The following is a 24,794-nucleotide window of genomic DNA, read 5'->3' as shown; positions in this document are numbered from 1 at the left end:
TTGTGTTCCCTCTCACTGTCTCTCTGTCAAATAAAATCTTAAAAAAAAAAAATTTCTATTTCAAAACACCTGTTTTATAATTCTTCTAAAAGCACAGTCTCTTCTTTTTAATTTAACCATTTTCCTTACACAATTTGAAAATTAAATTGACATTTCATGGTCATTTCCTATCACTTTGGTCATCAGAGTTTATCTCAAGAAAAGATTTCACTTGCCTTAACTTACTACATCTTCAAAACAGTCATTCTACCATAAACTTAATATTAAACACTGTATTTATCAAATACAAATCCAAAACTAAATCCTTAAGTTTGTATGCTTAACTTGTTGGAAAACCAAGTATGTATTTTAGGGTAGTTTTAAAAAATTATAAATAATACAACAGTGTTAGTAACTATCTTTATTCTCAAATTGATAAAAGCATTTAACATATACTTTACAGTATAAACAAAGTAAGTGCTACGCATTTTGCTTATAAAGTGACTTAAGTATTTCAAGCATTAATATTCAATTTGTACAAAAAAGTACATTTCCAAATAAAGCTTTGGTTAGTAGAACTCATTATGTACTGTCAAATCCATTGTCCAAAGTTGTTCAAGGAAAAAAGCTTCATCCACTAACACAGGTATTTCTTGTACAAAGCTATTAGTATTTAGTAAGAGGGGAAAATATTACAGTAATTGCTTTTAATTTCCAAGTCTGGATCAGCCTTTTTTCTTCTCATTTATATGTGGCCAGAATACCAAGACTTTGAAAAATCACCTTTTACTTTATTCTTAGGAAGGTAATCTATTTAAAAAATAGATTAGATATGTAAGACTGTTAGTTTCCATAATTACCAAGATGCTTTCCAAATATTTCAAGCATTATTTTATTAGTTAATTGGGGTAAATCACTTCTAATTTCCCTTAGGAAAGGTGGTCTCTACTAGCACTAGTGCTCAGAATCAAAGCTTATATAATACCTAAAAAAACTAAATGTAGCCCCAAACTTAGTATTTTTACAGCAACGTGTGGATTACCTTTTATTCATATGAAAGTAATAAAAATGCTACCTAACTTAAATAATATAAAACAGCGTTTTAACCAAATTAACAATCACAAAACTTAGGACATTTTTCTATTAAAATTTTCCAGTCCACTGAGCAATATTTACTCAAAAATATGATTATGAACTTAAATATATCCTCTTTTAAGTTTACTTGTTTATGCTAACCTGTACACTGGTGCTCCTTTTATGGTTTTTGAAAGCCCTGCTTACGTAACTATTTAATTCCAAAATGGAAAAATGAGCCATCACTAAAATTCACTGGAGAATAATATTCTTTCATGGAAATAATTTATAAACATTTTAAAGTTCTACCTTTAATTACTTCAATTTGGCTTTTTTATACAGATAAGCTTTTCATTTCAATTACTGTATATTTCAAAACTAGCTTAAACAAAGATAAACAAAACCAAGGAGAACTGGTAAAGCATTCCTTACTTTACATAGGATGCCTCAAAGTGTCACATACATAGTAACATCACAGAAGAGAATTTATATGGTTTAGCAGATTATAGAGCAAACCTGAAAGTTTATACAAAGTTAAATACTGCCTCCCTTCCTGTTTTTTTTCTTTTAATTTGATCTTGGCTCTGTTTATTATCCTTCTATAACCACTGTGACACTTCCAGTTGTCTACGAGATCCAATTACCTATACATACCTCTTTAAACAGCTCTGTAACATATTTCAGAACATTCAACCAATCTTTTTCATTCAATATGACATATCCTACATTTTTCTCACAAAATGCTCTGTCCTGAGCTATAGTAAACACCTTATAACAGGTGTATGTATAACTGAAGACCCTAAAATGTCAAGTTTACATTTTTAAAAAATGCATAGAGAACATAACTTTGGAAAACCTATTAGTACTTACTTCTCAGATACTGTAAGATACAGGTTTTGTTTCTTTCAGACTATTAATCTTCAATAACTGGTTATTACTTTCAGATCTGAACCACATTTTAAAAACTTTTTCTGAGCTTCGACTGCCATTAGGCTAAAGAAAAAGATGAAGTTTTCTGACCAAAACTGGTCCATGGGTCTTCCAATAAACAATCCTTACATATTCAATGCAGGTATCAAATTTCCATGCCACAAAATAGAATTACATCAGAACTACAGGATATAAACTCTTATTATAATACAATATGCTTAATATTAAGGTGCTATTCATCATGTCCTACATCATTCAGTCTACCAAGTGGGCATCATGTCTGGAAACCATACCCTACCAAGATGCTTGGACACCTCCCAATGGATCTGCTCCAAACTGTATTTTTGGTCAGGAATTAATACTTCTTCCATAATGGATAACTGAGACAGGCGGCCACCACACATCTTCACAAACTCAACAAAGGCACTACATGAGACTTCACATTCCCCTAGTCCAATAGCTGACAAATTTTTACAACGTTCTGCAATGCGAATTAACTCTTCATCAAGTGGCCGTAATCCATTAGCACATACTACTAATTCAACTAGTCTAGGGCATGTCATTCCCACACGGCCAAGCACATCTTTGCTTACTGATCTCCCAAAGTAAAGATGGGTTGCAGGTATTTCATACCGAAAGAATGGATCAAATTCCTCTTCATATAAAAAAAAATACATCACTAAGTTCACTTTTGGTGAATGTCTGATGAAAGCATCCCAGCTGCTTTTCTGAATAGTATGGAAGTGTGTCTGTCCAGGATTCTCACTGACTACATCAATGCGCAAATGTTCTAATCGGACATGTTTTTCAGAAGATAAAGCAAGCAGCAATTCATCACTTAACAAGTGGTAATTCAGGGCCAGTTCACGTAAGCCATGACATTGATCAGCCACACAAAGGATACCTTGAAAGAAAAAAGACCTAATTATTTACAGATTTTTGTACAAGTTCATTATCTGTTCAAAAAAGTTAATCAAGTACATGTCTCACAATAAAGGCTTACATATTTTCCGATCATAAAACTACAATTTAGTTATATGGTTGGACGAGCAGAAAGTCAAACATTCAAAAACCTATTACTAATTCTGTCTATTAACAATGAGACAGTAAATCTGATACCTTAAAAAGAACGTGAAGCTCACTTAACAACTTACATCATAAATTATTAATAAATACAGTTGACTCTTGAACACTGAGGTTAGGGACACTGACCCTTGTACAGTTAAAAATCTGTGCATAACTTTTGACTCCTCCAACACTTACTCACTAATAGTCTACTGTTGATCAGATGCCTTAGTGATAACAGTCAATTAACACATATTTTGTCTGTTAAATATATTTTGTGCTACACTCTTACAACAAAGTTAGAAAAAAGAAAATACTAAGAAAATCTTAACAGGAAATTAATTTATAGTATATGTCTGTATTTATTGGAAAAAAAAAAAACACAAACCACATGTGGACCCACAAAGTTCAAACCCATGTTGCTCAAGCGTTAGCTATATGTTAATATTCCATAACTTACTTAGTAAAGTTTACCCTAGTTATGCATGGACAATGCCATATTCTTTAGAAAACTTATTATTAACACCCAACTTGTAAGTTAAGCCAAGAAAAGTTAAGTGATCATTGCTATAGAGGCCAAAGGACATTTTTTTAAACTGAAAACTTAATCCTAATTAAAAAGAAAAAAAAAGGCAAAGCCATATAAAAGAATCAATGTAACTTAAAAAAAATTAGACAAATTTAAAAAAAATATTTCTAATAGGTGAGCAACAAAGAGTTTTAACTGCTAATAGTGCAAGATACCACTAGATAAATGAGTCCAAGGTAACTAATTCACATGAATGGAAATATTAAATATAATTAACATATTCTAACATATCCAGAAAGCAGTTCTATAAATGTTTCCCTAAACTCAGGGCACTGTGCTTCAGAACTGCCCCAAACCCCTATCAGCAGATCTTACCAAAGGTGAGTACCTGATCTCGGAAATGGCCTAGTATAAAAATTCTACCCCAGAGAGCCTGTACTACTTGATAAATGATCCATTCAAACCATTTATTTCTTGTATTTAGAAACAAGGATAGAAACAAAACACACATCACATTATCTACTATTTATTGTGTAATTATGGTATGTCAGATACTTGATGCTATCCCATGAATACTCAAAAAAATCTAGAAAAATAAGTATTATTTCTATTTTGAAGCTGATGCAGCTAAAGACAGCAAAGCTGGAATTCAAACACAGACTGAGTGACTCTTAAGTTCATGTGCTTAACTACTGCTTGAGAAGTGACAAGACAGAGAGAGACCAATAAGATAAAGTTTAATAGCAGTGGAAAGAGAATATAGGCAATACAATCAGTGAAGAGATAAACTGAATCACCAGTGTTAAGAGTCACAAAAGAGAGGATAAAGGATATCTGTGCTGGAGCACCTTGGTGGCTCAGTCAGTTAAGTGTCTACTTCTTGGTTTCAGCTTGGGTCATGATCTCAGGGTTGTGAGATCGAGTCCTACATCAGACTCCACGCTCAGTGCAGAGTCTATTTGTCCCTCTCCTTCTGCTCCTCCCCCACTATACTCTCTCTAAAATAAATAAAATCTTAATTTTTTAAAAAAGATTTCATTTATTTTAGAACACAGGCAGAGGGAGCAGGAGGCAGAGGGAGAAGCAGGCTCCCCACTGAGCAAGGAGCCTAGTTCGGGACTCCATCCTGGGACTCTAGCTAGGATCATGACCTAAGCCAAAGGCAGATGCTTAACCAACTGAGCTACCCAGGCTTCCATAACATAACATAACACATAACATAACATAACATAACATAACATAACATAACATAACATAACATAACATAAAATGTAACATAATGACATCTGTGCTTTCAGCCACAGCATTCAGCCATGGCAAAGTTTCCACTCTCCATAAGGTGTGTATATACTTTGAAATAAATCATTACCCAAGATAACCTGATATCTATTCTTTACAATCTCATAAAGCCTAATATAAAAAGAAAACAAATACAAATAATATAAAAAAAAATACAAACAATATGAAAAGAAAACAAATGGGGAATGGTAACCAAAGATGTAAATAAAAGAAACTGAGAGACCATCTGATAACTATTAAAGCAGCTGTGGCAGGCATAATTCTAAAAGTGATCCCCAAGATTCCACAATGTAACCACCTGGAACCTGTAAATGTGGTAAGATACCACCTCTATGATTCTGTTATGTTATACTGTAGAGCTGGCTTTAGTAAGATTGTCTAGGTGGTTTGACTCTAATCACATGAGCCCTTCAAAAGTTGAGTTTGCTCTAGCCAGTTGCAGAAAAGGAGTCAGACTCAAGAACTTCTCTGGCTAAGCAGATAAGCTAACTGAGCAAGGCCTATAGTTCTAACTATAGAACTGTGATCCTACTAAATCAGTGTTGGTTTAATCTACTAAATTTGCAGTTGTTAGTTAACACAGCAATAGAAAACTCAAACAATTACTATATGACTCACCAATTCCACTCATAGGTATATACCCAAAAGAAATTAAGCCTTATGTCCACACAAAATCTTACATGAGTTTTCACAGCAGCATTGTTTGTAACAGTCAAAAGGTGGAAATAACCCAAATACCCATCAAATGAACAATAGATAAACGTGGTATATATCCATACAAAGGAGTATCACTTGGCAATAAAAAGAAATGAAACACTGATACATGCTATAACTTGTACAGAAATTCATTATTGGTGGTATTATATAAATTCACAGAACTCAATTAGAAGAAAAAATGGTAAAAAGCATAAAAAGATTCAGACCCTCTGTCCTATGGAAGAAATTAGTAGAAGCAAGCTGCTAGGTGCCAAAATAGTTCATTTTTTAAACCACAGCAAAAATGTAGAAACAAGTATCCAACCTTTAAAGAATTATAAGACTAACATTGGCTTATCAACAACACAGAATACTGAGTAACTAAATGTTGATTAGTTCCGCTGATATTTTATTAGTGTCTACATGTCAAGCACTGGACTTAGGACCATAAGTCCAGTGCTTGACATATAGAACAAAACATCTTTATCCTGAGAGAAGGCAGCAGATAATGAAACAAGAATGTTCTAGAGGTGCCTGGGTGACTCAGCGGCTTGAGCCTCTACCTTTAGCTCAGGTCATGATCTCAGGATCCTGAGATCGAGCCCCACTATCAGGCTCTCTGCTCAACAGGGAGCCTGCTTTCCCTGCTCTCTCTGCCTGCCTCTCTGCTTACTTATTATCTCTCTGTGTCATATGATCTCTCTCTCTCTCTCTGTGTCAAATAAATAAATAAAATCTTAAAAAAAAATCCTTTAAAAAAAAAAAAAAGAATGTTCTGGGAGTGGTAACAAGGGAATCCAGGAAATTTCCTAGAACTAACACAATGAGACAAAGAATTAGAAAGATCAAGTGAGGGAGAAGGAAAGTGAATATTTCCTGTGTGAACACCCAGACATGGAAGAAAACACAAGCCTTCTAAGAGCTCAACATACAGTGATGCAAGTAAGGTAACACTTTATGGATGAAACCCAATATACAGGCAAGGGCTAGATCATATGGGAACCTTTTCAGCTTCGATAAGGAGTTGAGATCTTACATAAAGCATAGTGACAAGTAGTGAAGAAAACTGGAGTAAAAAATCAAGATTTGTATTTTAGAAAGATTATTCTATCTGTAACATGGAAATCACATTAAAGAAGAGCAGGCTGCAAGTTAAGATATCACTGTAAGAGGCTACTGCAGCAGGGCACCTGGGTGGCTCCGTTGGTTAAGCATCAGACAGACTCTTGACTTCAGCTCAGGTCACGATCTCAGGGTCATATGAGATCGAGCCCCACATTGGGTTCCTCAATGAGCACAGAGTCTGCTTATCCTTCTCCCTCTGCTCTTCCTCCCCACCCCACTCATGCTCTCATTGTCACTTTCTTGCTCTAAAATAAGTAAATCTCAAAAGGAAAAAAAAAAAAAAAGAGGGCACTGCATATAAAGACACAAAGATGGGGGCCTGTACTAGAGTAGTAAGAGTAGAGATGAAGAAAGGTAGAGTGTCTTAGTTCAGGTTGCTTAACAGAATACCATACACAGGGTGGCTTATGTAATAAGCATTTATTCCTCATAGTTCTGGAGCCTGGAAGTCCAACATGAGGATGTTAATGGCATGGTTAGGTTCTGGCGAGCAACGTACTTCTTGCTGACTTGTGGACACCTTCTTGCTGAGTCTTCACACAGTGAAAAACAGATCCTCTCTCCTCTTTTTTTTTTTTTTAAAATATTTTATTTATTTATTTGACAGAGATCACAAGGAGGCAGAGAGGCAGTCAGGGGTGGGGGGAAGCAGGCTCCCCGCTGAGCGGAGAGCCCAATGTGGGGCTCGATCCCAGGACCCTGAGATCATGACCTGAGCCGAAGACAGTGGCTTAACCCACTGAGCCATCCAGGTGCCCCTCTCCTGTCTCTTCTTTCAAGGGCACTAATCCCATTTGTGAGAGCTCTACCCTCATGACCTAACTACTCTCCCAACCCAATGCCAAATACCACCACACTGCAGCTTAGGGCTTCAGCAACATGAATGAGGGGCTGGAGAAGGGATTGACACAAATCTTCAATTCCTAGCCTAGAGATTCAAGGCATACTTTAATGATGGGAGTCACCAGACCTTGGTGACTGAAGGGATATAGAAAGGGCAGGAAAGGGGCCCCTGGGTGGCTCAGTAGGTTAAAGCCTCTGCTTTCAGCTCAGATCATGATCCCAAGGTGCTGGGATCGAGCCCAGCATCGGGCTCTCCGCTCAGCGGGGAGCCTGCTTCCCAATCCCCCCTCTCTGCCTGCCTCTCTGCCTACTTGTGATCTCTGTCAAATAAATAAGTAAAATCTTAAAAAAAAAAAAAAAAAGAAAGAAAGAAAGAAAGAAAGGGCAGGAAAGAATCAAGGATGTCGGCCAGGTCTCTGACAACTAGGATGGATGGTACCATTTACGGAGACAGCACACAGGACAAAGCAAGAGATTTGGATAGAGAGAAAAGAAAGTTCATTATTAGTCTGAAGTACCAGTGAGACACTCCAGAGCAACTGGGCCACCGGCAGCTCCACACATTGCTCTGGAGTTCCAGAGTAACTGTAACTGGGAAGTGTTAACATACAGAATGAAACTGAAGCCACAGATGACCATGCACAGCCCAGAGTGCAGAGTAAAACAAAAAAAGACCCAGGACAGAACAGAGTGAAACACCAAAATTTAAGGAATGAAAAGAAAAATCAGCAAAAGAAATGGTAGGAAAAATCAGAGGAGGAAAATCAAGAATACAGTATCAGTCAAGTCACTAGTATCAAATGGTGCCTAGATCAAGCAAGTAGACAATTATAAGTACTATATGAAATGGGAAAAAAGTCTGATAAAATATTCAGTGAAAAAAGAATAGAAAATAGCCCTTAATTTCAACTTAGAGAAAGAATAGTCCCAATATGCAAAATATGGACAGAAAGAAAATATGCAAATATATTAAATTTTAAAGTGAAATTCTCTACGGTTATACTCTTAAATTAAAAAGCATTACAAGTACTCTCATTCATTTCCCTTTCCGATCAACTTGCCCAAAGCCATTAGGTAAGACCATACAAGTTTATACATGCTATCAGAATTGATGTGTATATATTTAATAAAAGTAAATGAACAGGGGATGGGCTAGGATAAAGAGAATAATGAACTCACAGTCTCACAGAGAAACTAGAGACCTAACAGCTCTCTTAGTATAGTCTAGTATGGGAAGTACTGTAAGTTATGTTTAGAATACTATGGAAACAACACACGGGGGAATTAAACCAGAGAGGAGGAAATAAGAACAAAACCAGAATTCTGAAGGCAGGCCTGGAGTTAGCCAGAGGAAGAAGTGGGAGAAAAACTGAATTCCACAAAGTACAGTGTATTAATGCACACACAGGGACTAAGAACCACAGTTATGTAGGAGTCAAGTAAAAGCAGAAGGTAAATGAATAGCAAACAAGATTAAAGAGACAGGAGGAGGTAAGGATAAAAAGGACCTTGTACGTTATGAAGCTATGAAATGTGGACCATGCTCTCACAGCAAACCTATACAATAGACAGAAAATGTGACCAAGGTCACATTAGAATTAAGTGCCAAAGGTCCATTCTTCTTAAATTCTCTTTTATTAGATTATTACTTTCAGTAGTAATCTAGAAGGGGCAGAATCAACTAGGGAAATACTGCAATACACCTAGCCATTCCAATCACCAAGACCCTCCATGTAGGACACATGGACAACAAGTAAGTAATCTCCATCCAAAAGGAAATCATTTTCTTGGGGGAAAGCCAGGCTTTAGTCATGGTAAGAAGGTGGGAAGTATCCTGCAAGGACATCAAGGATTTAACAGTCTTAAAAATAGGTTTCCCAAATAAGACAGCCCAAAGACTGGGAGGGATGTCAACAGTGGGAGGATGTGTCAGAATGGAAGCCTCAGGGAGTAGTAATACCAAGTGCAAGTTTAGTGCTCGCTTTGGCAGCACATATACCAAGTGCAAGTTTATACTTAATTTACAATACGAACCATTTGGAATTTAAAAGATCTCAAACTGAATAATGTAGTAATGCTTAGAAAATTCTATAAAAGTTGGAAAGAGCTTTCATAATGCTATTCCCCATTTAATGGGCTCTCAGCTCTAAAACTCAACTTAAGAAAAGGGTTATTTTGCAAAATCTAAGGTGGCGACTTTAGCATAGTTCTCCTCCTTCTACACAGTGAGAAGAAAAGCAATTTTGAAATTGCTCTGATTCAAAACCTACACCCTGCTGGCTCAACTACAATTAGAGTAAATTCTATCTTACCTGAATGGGCAACCTTAGGCAAATCTAATACTGTCTTTTTTTTTTTTTTTTTAGTATGTCCATTTTCTTGAACATGTTGGACACAAGTTGCCAAATAAGAGTAGAAAATAAGTGAAAGTTAAGTGTTTAGGTTAGGAATGCCACAGACTTTATGTTATTGCATTATGACATTAATATTAAATATTTATCCAAAAAAGATGAAATAATATTGACCGATCTATGAGGTTAATGATCACAGTTTTTAATTTGATAAGTGCATCAATACATTTTACTAACATGTTATCTGGCAAAAAACAACACACCTGCTGGAGAGACGTGAGGACAGCTGCTCATTTTCAGAAGCTTGAGTGTATCGCTGTTGTTGGCCACTAGTACTTTGAGGGATGGATCATCTACTGGGGTATCATCTATTTTAAGCGAGGACAAGGATTTGGAGTTTACAAACACTACCGTCAGTGCAGAAATAAAGTGAGACTGAAAAGCAAAAAAAAATTAAACAGTTGCAATCTTCATAGAAGAGAATAGAGGGGTATTCATGTAATTCACATAAGGATCCATCTAAACCCCAATGATATATTCCATAACTATTTTAGGGGTAGCATCCCTCCACCTTGTTGTTGGAGATATGGCAAAAAAGAGAGGTGACTATTTGTTATCTTTGAGGAAAAGCTTTTTAGTTGCAGAAGAAAGAGATTTTAAGCCTCAGGCTGAGCGTCTCTAAATCACAACTGTCACTGGTGAGTAAAAAGACAAACTACGGAATCCAGGATGAAAATACCTCTCAGATACTTCGTATCATCTTATCTGGAAACCCTATTCCATTGTTTTATAACACTGCACTGCATTTTTTTTGGTCTGATAATGACCATTAAAACATTCATAATTATTAGCATAATCATTAAAATTATAATAAAAATAAACTCAGAAGCTATGAAAGACTCACTTGGAATATAAAAGCTCATAGAAAATTTGATTCTAAAATAAGGAAAAATCATACTTAAACAAAATTCCAAGTTTAAAACTCCTTTAAATATGTTCAATTATCTACAATATTTTCAAGCTATTTTATTCCAATATATTTCCCCACAAATGTACCAATTATTATTACTGCATTTATTATATACATATAATTATGTTGGAATCTGACCTAAAGGAACCACTGCAGAATAGCAGGAATTAAAGCATGGTCAGCATACGTAACTTGGAATCAGCTAAACCAATGGACGAGGAATTCAGGAGTAGGAAAGAGAGGTAGACATATGCTCCAACATCATCTTCTACATAACCAATCTCACCCTCCACTTAGCTTTATTTATAAATTCACTACAGCAGTTAAAAGGAATGAGGGCAGGCTAACACAATGACACACCATTTTCATGGTCACATTCCCTAACTTTCTTTTAACCTACAATTAAATAACTAGTTAACTAATTAAATTTTGACCTATCTTCTCCTAATACTTTGACATCAACCTCAATTCTACCTTGTACAGTCACATGTCATTAGCATACTCACAACTGTATTACTGTCCGTTCCCCATTTCCCTCAGATTTATCTCTGGTCAAATACAACTTCTTTTATGTTCTCTTCTGTTCTCCCAGGATTTCCAAGATATAGAAACACCCTATTTCAATCTTTGACAAGAGCCAAAATGGGGATCAAGGTGGAGGCAGGGAGAACTCCTACCAGATGCATCACAGTACCCAAAGAAAAACTACTAATGTACACATTTGCTTTTTAATTAGGTACATAGAAAATAAATTCAGAATATATAATTTCCTATATATAAGTCAGTACTCTGACTTAATCAGAATCTCCTGTACTGCTCAAAGGAAGGGGGAAATTCAGGATAGGGAAAGTAATCTAAAATCTCAAAGCTTCTCAGGTGATTTTCATGCACATTAAGTTTGAGAACCACAGTGCTCTGACTCACATACTTACATTCTTAAAATGTTGAACAGAATATCTTACCCATCCCCTTATCTTAAATGAGGAAAACATTTTCTCTCAAATGTATGTAAAGAACCATTTAAAAAAATCAAGTAGGGGTGCACAGGGGCTCGGGTCATAATATTAGGGTCATGAGATCAAGCCCCATATTGGGCTCCACGTTGAGGTGTGGAACCTTCTTAGGATTCTCTCTCTCCCTCTCACTCTGCCCCTGACCCCAGCTGCTCCTGCTTGCTCTCTCAAAAAATAACATCAAATAAGACTTTTAATCAATTGGTGATACATTTCTCACTGATATTCCATTCTATTACCACCTGGGTTATAACACACACTCAATTGAATACGATTTCTTCCTAAATCACCCTTGTAAATTAAACTGTTAGGTGTGTTAAATGGATATCTAGATTTTAGTTTGCAGTGTACTCTGATAAAAAAACCTTTCAAATTATTGTTAGATGCTAATCTACCCAACATTAACTAACATACTTAGGGGACCTTTATCAATTGCCTTTCCAAAAACACACACTTGGGGAACCTAAGTGGCTCAGTCAGTTGGGCATCTGATTCTTGATTTCAGCTCTTGAGGTCATGGGATCGGGCTTCACATTGGGTTCCATGCTGGGGGAGGAATCTGCTTGGGATTCTCTCCCTCTCCACCTCTCTTTGCCCCTCCTTCCCACTAGAATGTGCTTTCTCTCTAAACTAAATAAATAGGGGCGCCTACATAGCTCAGTCAGTTAAGTGTCTGCCTTTGGCTCAGGTCATGATCCCAGTCCTGGGACTGAGCCCCACCATCAGGCTCCCAGCTCAGCAGGGAGCCTGCTTCTCCCCCTCCCTGCCTTCTGCTCCCCCTGATTATGCTCTCCTTCTGTCAAATAAAATCTTTAAAAAATATAAATAAAAATAAACTAAATAAATCTTTAAAAATGTATATTTATTTTTCTATTTTAAGAGACTAGTTATTAGAGACACCATCTAATTACATGTAGGATTATGTTGGAACATATATATAAATATAAATAGTTCACTCTTTACAAAAAACAAAAAAACTTTTCTTTAAATAAAATCTATGCATTAATCCAAGCTGCAATAATTTTTGCCCAAGAATAAATCTTTACCCATTACCAGAAGATTTTATAATTAAGCTATACATGTTCTCACTACTGGCACTGTCTACTTTTCTTTGATTAAAATTTCACCAATCTGCTCTGAAAGTCCAAAAAGGAGCTGCTATATGCCTTTTTTCTAATATGCTTCTCAGTTTTACTTAGTCTCTTTTAAGATGTCTTGTTGAACCCTCTGCAAATTTTTTTTTAAAGATTTTATTTATTTATTTGACAGAGATCACAAGTAGGCAGAGAGGCAGGCAGGGGTGGGGGGGGGGAAGCAGGCTCCCTGCTGAGCAGAGAACCGTATGGGGGGGCTCGAGCCCAGAACCCTGGGATCATGACCTGAGCCAAAGGCAGAGGCTCAACCGACTGAGCCACCCACACACCCCACCCTCTGCAAATTTATTCACTCTTAACTTTTCCCACCAAGAAGCACAAGGTGATCAGAAAAAGGAAAAGCTTTTTAAAAAATCCTATTGCCTTACAATCTAAACAGTAACCAGTTTTCCAATGAGTGTACTATTTTTCTTACACTCCCGTTGTCACTACAAGAAATGGGCAGGGCTTCATTCGATTTCTCAGTAACTACCAGTAACAAAACCAGCAAATACCTTTGGTAAATCCATAAAGCTTGGTCGAGCCGTTGAAATAAGTCCAAGTGTTTTTAAAGAGCAGTTTACCAGCTGTGATAATATATCACAAGCTGCTTCAGCAGATTCTTTGCTGCTGTCCACCTTAAAAAAGAACAGATAATTTAGCCATGCCTATATTTACATTTCTCTGCATAATCTTAATTTTACAAAAGCAAGTTATTAATTACATTACAAAGAATATTTATTCTTTCAATCATATACCCTCATGTACAATGTCAGCTTTTTCTGAGTCTCCTTGAAAAATTTTAAGTGCAACTGTCAAGACTTAAATTTTGTTATGATATAATAAAGGACTTGATTTTTAAGCTGATTTACTCCAAACTGACTATATAATGTATAATCCAATGGAACACATGAATTTATAGCTTTTGAAAAATAATTACATTATTTGGTAATAGATCTAATTCTACATGCAAAACCAGTGTCTACGGTACACAGGTTTCAAGGCACCAGAAAGTGAATATTTACTCAAAAGGTTCAAATTAATCAAAACCTGGGATTCATCACTAATGATATTAACGGAAAGATGAATGTGAAGTAAAATGAGGACATCTGACCAGTCAAGCATGAAAATCTGAACCAAATAAGAAGCAGCTGCTCCCACACAGAAACATTTCCTAGGGAAGAGTAATATGGACAAAAACTCCTGTGGGATATGAGAAGGAGCTCTAGTTGTTCCATGGGCTAAAAAACATCTTAAAAGAGAACAGTTAAAAGTAATATGACTTTCATTTCTAGAATGATGTACCTACCCTACCTTAATCCAAAAATGTTCTGAAGAGCTGGCTGTAAAACTGCGAACTGTTTCAGAGCTGTTTATAGTACTTTTCTTTGACTAAGTATTTCTACAGGAAGTGGTTCCTAATGTGTGCTCCCTAGACCGGCAGCATCATCATCACCTGGGAACCAGTTAGAAATGCAAATTCTCAGGCCTGTCCCAGATCATCTCAGTCAGAAACTCTGGGGGTGGCACCCAGCAATCTTTGTCTCAACCAGCACTCCCGGTGTTTATGATACACATAAAGTTTGAGAACCACTGTTTTATACTCATAATTACTAACGCCTATCTGGTCTAGTTAGTGATAAACTGCACACACATATAATCAGGAGAGCTCAGGAGACTCTTACGGTATGGCTCTTTTGGTAAATAAGAAATTATTTTCTCAGGAAAATAAATAATCCCTAATAAAAATGTTTAAACTTACAAGAAAGATGGTTTTGTAAGGGTTATGCAAGTTGGATACAGCTGAACTGTGTCATATGGCTGTAAAGGAGTAAGTAACACTGACCCAGCCAACCCCTGGATGAAGTGGTTTTTAGATCTATGAGATTAATGTTATTATGCTCATCTTTTCTCAAATTTATGACAGAATACTCTCAGACAACTCAAAGATGACTGAAACCGAAGGAAGGTTCTTGAGCTTTCTTCATGGGGAGATGGGGGGAGGGACAACACTTGAGGAGTTCTGGGATTTGTCTGATTCTCTCACCATTCCCTCACCCTTACCCTCAGTTAGGACTGCCAGGTAACATACAGGACATCCATTTAAGTAAGTATTATGCCTCAAATAATGAATGGAATATATTTACACTAAATATTATTTGTTGATTATCTAGAATCAAAACTCAATTAATAGGCATCTTCTATTTTTCCTTGATAAAGCTAGCAATCATATCCCCAGCAGACTAAGAGCCTTTGCGCATTTTTCTGGGAAGACAGCCAAACGCACCCAACCATTCCTATCACCACCCCTCTCCTCCTCTTCAGATACATATGGAAGAATAAGCAGGTAATCTTTATCTAAGAAGGAATGACAACTTTGAGAGCAGTCAAGACTAGTTTTGGCAAAGAACTCTGGGTTGAGAACCACTGCTTTAATTAGGTTTACTCTGACCTATTTAACAACTGCTACCTATGGGTAATCAGGTATGCCATGTGTTCCTTTTCAACAACTGTCAGGTATGTTAAAGGTTTAGTAAACATGTCTATGTTCCATTATTTATCCTCAGAACAAAACATTATAAGCCTCTGTACTCCTATAAACCACTGTGATTCCTTAAACTATTCTAGACATCTCAAAAAGCCACCCAACTTCATTTCTCTCGTCACTGCATGAATTCCAGTATGTCCCTTCTGGCAATGAAAAAGAAATAAACATGGCATTCTTCCAAACACCTTTGCCTATTTCTCTCTAATATTCTTCTGAACCTTTTACATAGTATTTCTGTATCTCCTTTTTATTTGAAGATCCCATATCATAAAGCCATCAATAACCAGAATTCAGTCCCTATTAAATAGTAATAGCAATTAAGTTTTGGTCAATCATAATCTCCACATTTTTTTATTTTATTGTACATTTCTTTTTCCTCAAATTAACAATAATGCAATGTGACTGTCAGCTTTGGTAAATGATTTATACTTATTTAGATGTTACTTCTGTTCTTTTAAAAAAAATCAACAGTAATTATGACTCAGTGGAGTAATTTAGCTCAAATATAATTATTTCTCACAGCTTCCAACGTATGCTATAATTCTCAATCTTTTAAGAACTTTCTCTAAAAAGGCAATATTCTTTTTTTTTTTAAAATATTTTATTTATTTATTTGACAGACAGAGATCACAAGTAGGCGGAGAGGCAGGCAGAGAGAGAGGAGGAAGCAGGCTCCCCGCTGAGCAGAGAGCCCGATGTGGGGCTCGATCCCAGGACCCTGGGATCATGACCTGACCCGAAGGCAGAGGCTCTAACCCACTGAGCCACCCAGGCGCCCTAAAAAGGCAATATTCTAAAGACAGGGGAAGACATACTGGTTTAGAACAAAAAAGCCAAAACAAAATATGCTTTTTTTCTTTTTTTAAAAGAAAGATTTAAAGTATTACCTTGAAGCTGACATACTGCAGATGGTTTGAATGTCTTTTAATAATCTGTTTGATCAGCTCTGGATGTGTAGCTTTCAAGTAAGATGTAGCTGGCTGATTCAGTTCAAATTCAAAACATCTCCACAAGTCAGGCATGTGAAATACCTGGTTCCAGTTGCGGCAAACTTGTGAAGCATGAGCCCGGTCAAGAAGAGGCAAATACTTAAACACCTGGAGAATAATGTCCTGAAGGAGATTACCCCAATCACAAGTCTGAGAATGCTCATTTGTAGTCCTCAGTTTCTTAGATTTCTCTGCAGTACCTTCTTCTGATGAATTACGGTCACTATCTCTTCCTCCTCGTTTCATCCTATTCAGAAAAATGCATCATTTTTTTCCACATTTAACTTTTGAATAAAAATATATCCAATACTCACTGTCACTGAGATGCATATATATGTTCATAAATAGAAACACAAACATGCAGAAAGAACTGGATCAGTGATTCAAGGAGAATATCAAACAAAATAAAATGAAAAATGCCAGTGGAGACCAACTGTTATTTAAATATTCTATACAGGTGTTTTTAAACATCTGTTTATACTATACTACTTGGGGGAGGGGAAGTATCATGATTTTGAAACTAAACCAAGAATTCTATTTCAAAAACTACAGTCAACTAAAAGGAATATAAAAAAGAATCTACAGTGACACTTCCCAAAGGTTTCTTAAAAGTCATCTAAGGATACCTGCTATATTTGAGTTCTTAAATTTAAGGAGACAACAGTCCCAAGAACCTGTAGAAAGGATTTGAATTAAATAGCCAACAGATCTTTCCACAATGAATAGTCTGTGATATGCGTTACTACCAGACCCAATCTTTGCTTAAAATAAGCAAATCCACCCCCCTACTATGCATTGTTTGGTCCAAAATGTGGTTTCTTCTTCCAACATATCAGTTACTACTGCAAAATTTACCCTAAGTTGTATTTCTGAACCAGGTTATGTATTTATTCTGTGTATATGTACTACCTTCACTTCATTCATTTCTTTGAAATAGTCACTGTTGCAAAACAGTAGCATGATTAAGAGAATGGGCTCTAGAATCAAGCTCCCTGGCTCTGAACTGTAGCTCTATCTCTCACTGGTTCTAGCCTCGAACAAACTACTTGATTGACCTTCCTGTGCATTAGGGCCTCGAACAAACTACTTGACTGACCTTCCTGTGCACTTCAGTTTATAAAATGGGGATAAAAACACACAGGGTTCTTGTGAGGAATTAAACTCCATTAGGGCTTGAAAAGAGATAGAGAATGCTGAACTCAGGTACAGGAGAGCAATCCAGCATTAAAGACATTAGTGTGTGACACAGAAATGAAGTATGTGTGAGAAAGTGCAAGAACACATGCTTATGTAAGAGAAACACATACTGGATGTAGATTTACCGTATTAATTAACTATAAAAAGCGGAATTATACTGTATTGTATTACATTAATAATATAGTAATAGGATTATAATAGTGGTGGCATTACAGGTGTAATCAGATAAAGAGGTCTTTTTTTTTTTTTTTTAGAGATCTTGTTTTGATTTGTTATTCAGAAAAATAAGTACTAAACTAAAAAATAAGTACTCCATGGGAAGCCTGGGTGGCTCAGTTGGTTGGACGACTGCCTTCGGCTCAGGTCATGGATCCTTGGATTCCCGGGATCGAGTCCCGCATCGGGCTCCCAGCTCCATGGGAAGTCTGCTTCTCTCTCTGACCTTCTCCTCGCTCATGCTCTCTCTCAAATAAATAAAATATTAAAAATAAATAAATAAATAAATAAATAAAAAATAAGTACTCCAAATTAAAAAATAAGTACTGCATGATCCAAACTAAAGGAGTAAGTGCAGACCAATCATTAGTACCCCTATTAGGTTAGGCCTGCAACACTTTTATCTCTAGAGAATAGTTCTGGCAGGGTAGTGATTTGGAGTCACAGCTTTTGCAAAGAATGGCTTGTGGCTCCAAACTCCCTTCTTCTGGTATATGAGTGTGCAAGAATTTCTGATTTCTGTGTGGGATGAAGGATGTACATATGCATGACTCTTAACCAAATATGTCTCTGTAGACGCTCTCTATCCAGCAGCCAGCAAAACTTGTGAAAGGACTGGGGGCTGAAAGGAAACAGAATGGCAAAGTCCCCTTCATGCCATTAAAAATGTGCCCAGGTCTTAGCCCATGTGCAATAAATGAACTACATTCCTCACTGATCCTACTTCCAAATATGTGAGTTAAAGTAAACAACCAAAAGGGGAGGGGAAAGGAGAAAACAGAATGACACAGGTGATGGCAAGAGGGTAGTTTTATGAAAGATTAAAACTTACGTGTTAATGTAAGAATATATTTTTTAATGTGTTTAGAGAAAAGGCTGATTATACCTTTTAGAGAAAAGAAATTTACTATACCTTTTAGAGAAAAGGTATAATTTACAATATAGTCTTTAATATTTAAAAAAAAAACCTCTTCTAGGAATAATGTCCCACTAGAGGCTGAGGTAACACTGTCATTATGACCCATTTTTCAGCTCTACCTTATCCTGGAGGCTTACTTTAATTTTAGCATAGAAAATTTGGGTCAAAGAACAAAGAGTCTGCTACCCAGCGAACTCATAATTTGGCTTATAATTTCTCTCCTGACTGCCTACAACTACTCATAATTTTGAGATGCAGAGTTCAAAAAAGAATGAAGCTGTCTTTATAACTACTACTCCTTATTATACAATGCTGATTGTCTGTTTCTGGAGAAAATCTTCTAAAACCATAATTACTCAACTTACACATGGAATGATTCGTTTTACTTTAGAATATAGAGATATATAAACAAAAATAAAATGACAACCTTATTTACACAATTATCTTTGCTAACACTTTGCTGATACTAACAATAGTTACTTTCTTTTGTCACTACAGCCATTTTAAGTATGTTTCAATATCTTTCCAAGTTGAGTGGAGAAAAAAAGGTGACATATAAAAAAGACATATGCAACACTGAGGAATAGTAGTATCTCTTGAACTAGATATAACACTGTATGATTGCCAAAGTATATTTTAAGCACTTACTAGTTTATGAATACCTGAACAAAAGCCTGTAATATGTCAGAACTATAGTATATATAGCAACAGAAAAAAATGCAAGGCCAAATGCTGATAAAAATGGTTCTCTGTATTATTTTCATTCATGCATGAAAATAAAAGAACACTGTAGGCACCTAATAAAACTTTTAAATGTCAATCTTTTCCAAGATGATCTCGTTTATTCATGCAAAAAAAGTTTATATTGCTTCTAAAAGTATTTAATTAAACCTATGTACACATGAAGCTCTTCTGTATAAAGAAAGCTAAACAATTCAGAGTATCCACCAGTCTGCAAAAAATTTACATCAATAGAGTATTAATCTCCTTCTTTTAGTCAAAGTGAAAACACCTCTTACATTTGAACAGGAAGAGTGCAGAGGAAGAAGCTGGACAATAAATGTCAATGACACTTTGTAGAGCACCAAAATCAGGTTTCTTCAGGGCTCCAGCAGTTCCATTTCCAACTGCAACTTCTCCAGGCCCCAAATAATTCATGCACCTTAGGCCCCAAGAACATTTGTTGGGACTGATATTATCATGATGCACCAAAGGAAAAACAAAACAAAACAAAAACAAAAACACTAATGAGGAAAAACTACAGACCAGTTGAGCAGAGCACAGGGAGTTACTGAACTAATTCTTAGTATTTCCATACACTCTGAAAGATGCAGTAAACTGGTTCATCAGGAGAGCTGAGGAAAACACTCAGCTGTGTCCACCATGTGTATTAAGCACTTTTAGTAAACTGTGCATGTTGTAATTAAAAAAAAACCCATTTGTAGTACGCTCTAAAAAGCCTGTTTTGGCATCACATTCCCTTTCCGTTTCTGTTCTGCTTTGACGATTATCAAAATTAATTTGCATGAATATCAAAATTAGTTTGCATGAATATCAAAATTAGTTTGCATGAATATCAAAATTAGTTTGCATTCTTTGGCAGGAATGCAAGAAATAAAAAAGTGGGAAGAGATTAATTCTCGGAACTAAATGGTAGGAAGAGTGAGGTGGTGACAATGTGTGTACAGTCATTTGCAGGAAACTCGGAGTGGACGGCATTTTTATAAATATTTCAAAAGAAGGCGAAAAAAAAAAAGAAACTAATTAAAAGATCTGGGGCACTGGATTGGGTATCATCAACAACAAAATAATGGTAATCTAACCTCTTAGCTCGGACATGCAGGTCAATCATTTAATAGGCTGCTTCCTGTTCTCGGTCTGCAACTCCACCTGAAACGCTGCCCACGCCTAAGGCGGGCGCGAAGCTGCTCATCACAAGTTGGCCAAGTTTTCCACTTGGCTACGGGGCCGCAGCGTCCCCTCCTCCTGCGCCACCTCCAAGGATTGGCTCTCCCTGACATTTCTCACGCGCTCCACCCAGGGCAGTCTGTTTTGACGTCTTAACGCCCCTCGCTTTCCACACTACACGCACCGGCACAGCCCACGCCGGGAAGAGCCCGGCACAGCGCAAGCTCCACGGTCCCCGTCACCAATCCCTGCCAAGGGTAACAGAAGCGGGCGACAGCGGCCCCGAGCCCGCACACGCACCACGCCTTGTTGACATGTTTTGAAGCAGGCGTCGCGGGGAAACGCCCCCAAGCAGGCTCCGAGGTCTGGGCGCCGCGCCCCACCCGACGCTCCCGAGGGGCGGCGAGCACGCGCCCGGGACCCGCCGCCCCCTACCCGCCCTGCCGCCCACGAAGGTCGGCGGACGCACCCCAGCCCCGCCGTCACAGGGGGGCTCGGGCCCTGCCCCTCCCGCCGTTACCTGCTGCCGGGGGCGGCTTCCCCCACACACCACCCCGGGCTCTGGGGACGGCGGCGGCTGGTCCCGCGGCTCTCACATGAGGCCCCCCGGGAGCCCGGCTTTGCGCTCCCGCCGCCGCGGTCCGCCGCGCTCCGCCCGCATCCGAGACTCTGGTCCCGCGGCGAGCGCCAACCCGGCTCCACCTTTGCGGCTCTGGCTGCCCCAGTAGAAGCCTTCTTTCGCAGTCCCGCGCTGCCCGCGTCCTCCTTCCGGGACGCCTTGTCGTCGCGAAAGACTCCTTCAGCGAGCCGCGGCCACCGCGTAGCTCCCAACCGCCTCGGCCCAGACAGAGACTCCAAAATGGCGTCCGGGGCTCGCGGCCGCGCGCTTTCCCCGGCGCGTCTCCGCTGGGGCGCGCCCGCGGAGGGCGGGGGAAGGCGGCAGTGGGCTGCGCCCGCCGGGAGCGCGCACCCTCGGTGCAGCTGGGGGCCTCCGCCTCCAGGTTCCAGGAGTCTGTTGTCTTCCTCCCCCAGACGCTACTGCTACTTTTAGGGGATTCTTCGTTTTGAAGCCAGTGTGGGAGGGCTGGAGCTGGCTAGATGGCTGAAAAGCTATCTGCGGTTGAAACTGGAAAGTTTAGGGAGGTGGAGCAGGAAGGGAGAAAGGAGGGAGTGTCTCCGCAGCTGGGGACAACTCCACAGCTGCATCTCCGCAAAAAGATAACCTGTAACGGATTACAGCGGACTCACCTGCGTGCTGCGGCACTGGGCTTGGGAAGGCCACGCCTGCGCCGCGGAGCCCGAGGGGTTAAATACAGTCTCTGAAAACTGACACACGGCATAAGTCCAGAAGGGGTTGTTGTTCGTTTGACATATAATGTATCATTTGCTTGAGGGGTACAGCTCTGTGAACGGTCAGTCTTAGCCAGTTCACAGCACTCACTATAGCACATACCCTCCCCAGTGTCCATCACCCCATAAAGCTGCGGCGGATCAGGGAAGAATGGTTGGCAGTGTTAACGTTGGGATTACGAATGATTTTTCTACTTAAAATATTTGTATTTTCCAATTTCTCTAAAAAACGCTTTGGGTCGTCAGAGTTACTACTTGTTAAAAACCACCTTTATAAAGTCGGATGGGACTACTGAAATTTGTAAACAGCTTTCTGAAACACAATGAGGAAGTATAAAGGAGAAGATGGTTATTTAAAAGATAACCTACAGGTGAAGCCTTGAGTCAGTCATGGAGTCTTTGTGTCTAAGTGCTACCTGCTTAACTTGTTTTAAAAGTGTGGGGTTTTAGATGCTGTGTTTTCTTAAAGTTAGAAATATCCTTGGGTACAAAATCATGACTTGAATCATACACCGTCCCTCTCGCCTCCCCCCCAAATAAAAAGAAAGTGATTTTTCACCCCAAGAGGTCTTCTCCGTGATCTGACCTATGTGTTAGAGCCTGGAAGCAGTGGTCCCCAGCCAGGACTCTACTCTTCTGTGGGTCCCCAGAATTCACTCTTGGAAGTCAGGTGTAAAATTACATTAAGATTGTGGGAAAATGGGGGCGCCTGGGTGGCTCAGTGGGTTAAGCCACTGCCTTCGGCTCAGGTCATGATCTCAGGGTCCTGGGATCGAGTCCCACATCAGGCTCTCTGCTCAGCAGGGAGCCTGCTTCCCTCTCTCTCTGCCTGCCTCTCAGTCTACTTGTGATTTCTCTCTGTCAAATAAATAAATAAAATCTTAAAAAAAAAAAAAAAAAAAAAAAAGATTGTGGGAAAATGCCAGCGGTTCTTCTTTGAGGGCCTGGCTATCTGATCTTCAGGTAAAACGGATCAAAGTCTCTAGCAACATAATTATGTGGATGTACCTGAACGGCAGCATTTTTTTCGGTTGCTCAGTGACTGAATGATGAAGGACGACAGGAAGTATAAGACACGCAATGATAATTATCAGTGGAAGAAAAACAGGTAAATCAAATCAGGCCCATGTATTTAAAGCGAGTTTAACAGTATAAATAATTGACAAAGCACATTAAACCAGTTCACCAAACATAACTAGGATATATTGTGTTACGTTCAAACTCTCATACTCCAATCGTTGTCTGTTTTAAAATCCTCATCACAGTCTGTTCTCCCGCTAAAGAAGATAAGGATCTAGACACATTTCACCTGCTGAATGTTCCCTCTCCTTCCCTGTTACTGTTTTTTTTCATGATTTTATTTCACCTTTTTGTAACTTGTGTTTTAGAACTTGTGTGTGTCTGTTTTTTGTTGTTGTTGTTGTTGTTGTTTTAATTTATTTATTTGACTGACAGAGATCACAAGTAGGCAGAGAGACAGGCAGAGAGAGAGGAGAGGCTCGATCCCAGGACCCTGGGATCATGACCTGAGCCAAAGGCAGAGGCTTTAACCCACTGAGCCACCCAGGCGCCCCAACTTGTGTTTATTTTTAAACGAGTCAACACTTTTGTCAGTTGTATTAGTCAAGATCAGTGCCACTGAAGGAGAAGGAAGAGGGTGGCTGTGGAGTAGTTCGGTCCAGCACAGAATCTTTTATTGCCAACCCTGTTTAGAATTGCCAATACATGTGATAATAAAAAGCAAACCAACATTTATCAGCATTACTACTGTTTTTAAATTCTCTACAGTGTACCCCATCTGCCAGGGACAGGTTCTTCTCACCTCCACACCCACCTTGACCCTTGACCCTTGACCCTCACTGGTTAAGATAGATTAGGTTATGTTGAGTCCCTTCTAACACACCATTGTAATTATTCCTTGTTTTAATGACTTTCACAGTTAGGAATTCTGCCCTAGGATTCAGTGTTTTCTATAGTGTTCTGCAATTAGGGTTTGTCTCTTGTTTTTCTCATGATTAGACTGACGGTAGGATTATTTGGGAGAAAGATCACAAGTATATAAAGTACCATTCTTATCATATCATATCAAGGCTACCTGTTGTCAAAAGGACTTAATCCCTCTTGGAGTTGACTTTCATCAGGGTGAGGTCAACTTGCTCTGCTACAAAATTACTTTTCTCCTCTCTGTTTCCGTACTGTACTGTTTGGAAGGAAGTCACAAAGCACGGATCATTCTAAAGGGTTGGGCAGTTATACTCCATCTCTGTGAAGGAGGGGAATGTCTAAAGAAATTGTTGGAATTATTCTGCATGAGAGGATTGCCTCCCTATCTCTTAATTTAATATGTTTATGTCTTTATTGCTCTGTATTGAAATCTTTGTGATTTCCTCAGATATGTCTTCCAAGTCACTAATTTTTTCTTCATATCGGTATAGCTTCTGTTAAGCCAATCTCTCCCTGTATTTTTTGTTTCTAAAAGTTACACTTGGTTCTTTTTCACATCTGCTTGATCTTTCTTGATGTTTTTTTTCTATTTTGTTTTTAATTCTTTCTTTCTTTTTTCTTTGATCATTTTAATTGCATGGAATGACTGGGAGTCTAATCTTGATTTTTGTAAATGTTTGTTCATGGTGGGTTGTTATTCATGTATTTTATGATTT

The 24,794-nt window shown here is 38.3% G+C and overlaps 1 protein-coding gene across 4 annotated transcripts; it reads right to left on the bottom strand.

The window, feature by feature from the left end:
• Positions 1 to 385: 385 nt before the first annotated feature.
• On the bottom strand, positions 386 to 21,697 carry FBXL3 (F-box and leucine rich repeat protein 3). 4 transcript variants are annotated; one of them, XM_032314168.1, is made up of 6 exons: positions 21,305 to 21,412; positions 19,896 to 20,065; positions 16,443 to 16,791; positions 13,523 to 13,645; positions 10,155 to 10,326; positions 386 to 2,887 (listed from the first exon to the last, which is right to left on the bottom strand). In XM_032314168.1, coding segments are annotated over exons 2-6 (1,290 nt in total). In that variant the 5' UTR covers positions 19,898 to 20,065; positions 21,305 to 21,412; the 3' UTR covers positions 386 to 2,243. The 4 variants fall into 4 exon arrangements, with proteins under 4 accessions (XP_032170059.1, XP_032170061.1, XP_032170060.1 ...); XM_032314170.1 differs by lacking the exon at positions 19,896 to 20,065 and having other exon boundaries at positions 21,305 to 21,697; XM_032314169.1 differs by lacking the exons at positions 19,896 to 20,065; positions 21,305 to 21,412 and adding an exon at positions 21,487 to 21,569.
• Positions 21,698 to 24,794: the final 3,097 nt, after the last annotated feature.

The sequence above is a fragment of the Mustela erminea genome, chromosome 15, assembly GCF_009829155.1.
Source record: "Mustela erminea isolate mMusErm1 chromosome 15, mMusErm1.Pri, whole genome shotgun sequence".
In the NCBI taxonomy this organism is placed as follows: Eukaryota; Metazoa; Chordata; class Mammalia; order Carnivora; family Mustelidae; genus Mustela; species Mustela erminea.
The sequence above is the reverse complement of the archived record's forward strand: the minus strand, read 5'-3'. Positions and strand labels throughout refer to the sequence as shown.

What these genes read in the sequence shown, in the direction of transcription:
- FBXL3 (XM_032314167.1), bottom strand. Translation starts at nt 20,728, where the DNA reads ATGATTGACCTGCATGTCCGAGCTAAGAG. An exon ending in CTGCATGTCCGAGCTAAGAG is followed by an intron (nt 16,792 to 20,699) that starts GTTAGATTACCA and finishes TTTTCTGAATAG; the next exon opens with GATGAAACGAGGAGGAAGAG. An exon ending in TCCTCACGTCTCTCCAGCAG is followed by an intron (nt 2,888 to 10,154) that starts GTGTGTTGTTTT and finishes TTTTCTTTCAAG; the next exon opens with GTATCCTTTGTGTGGCTGAT.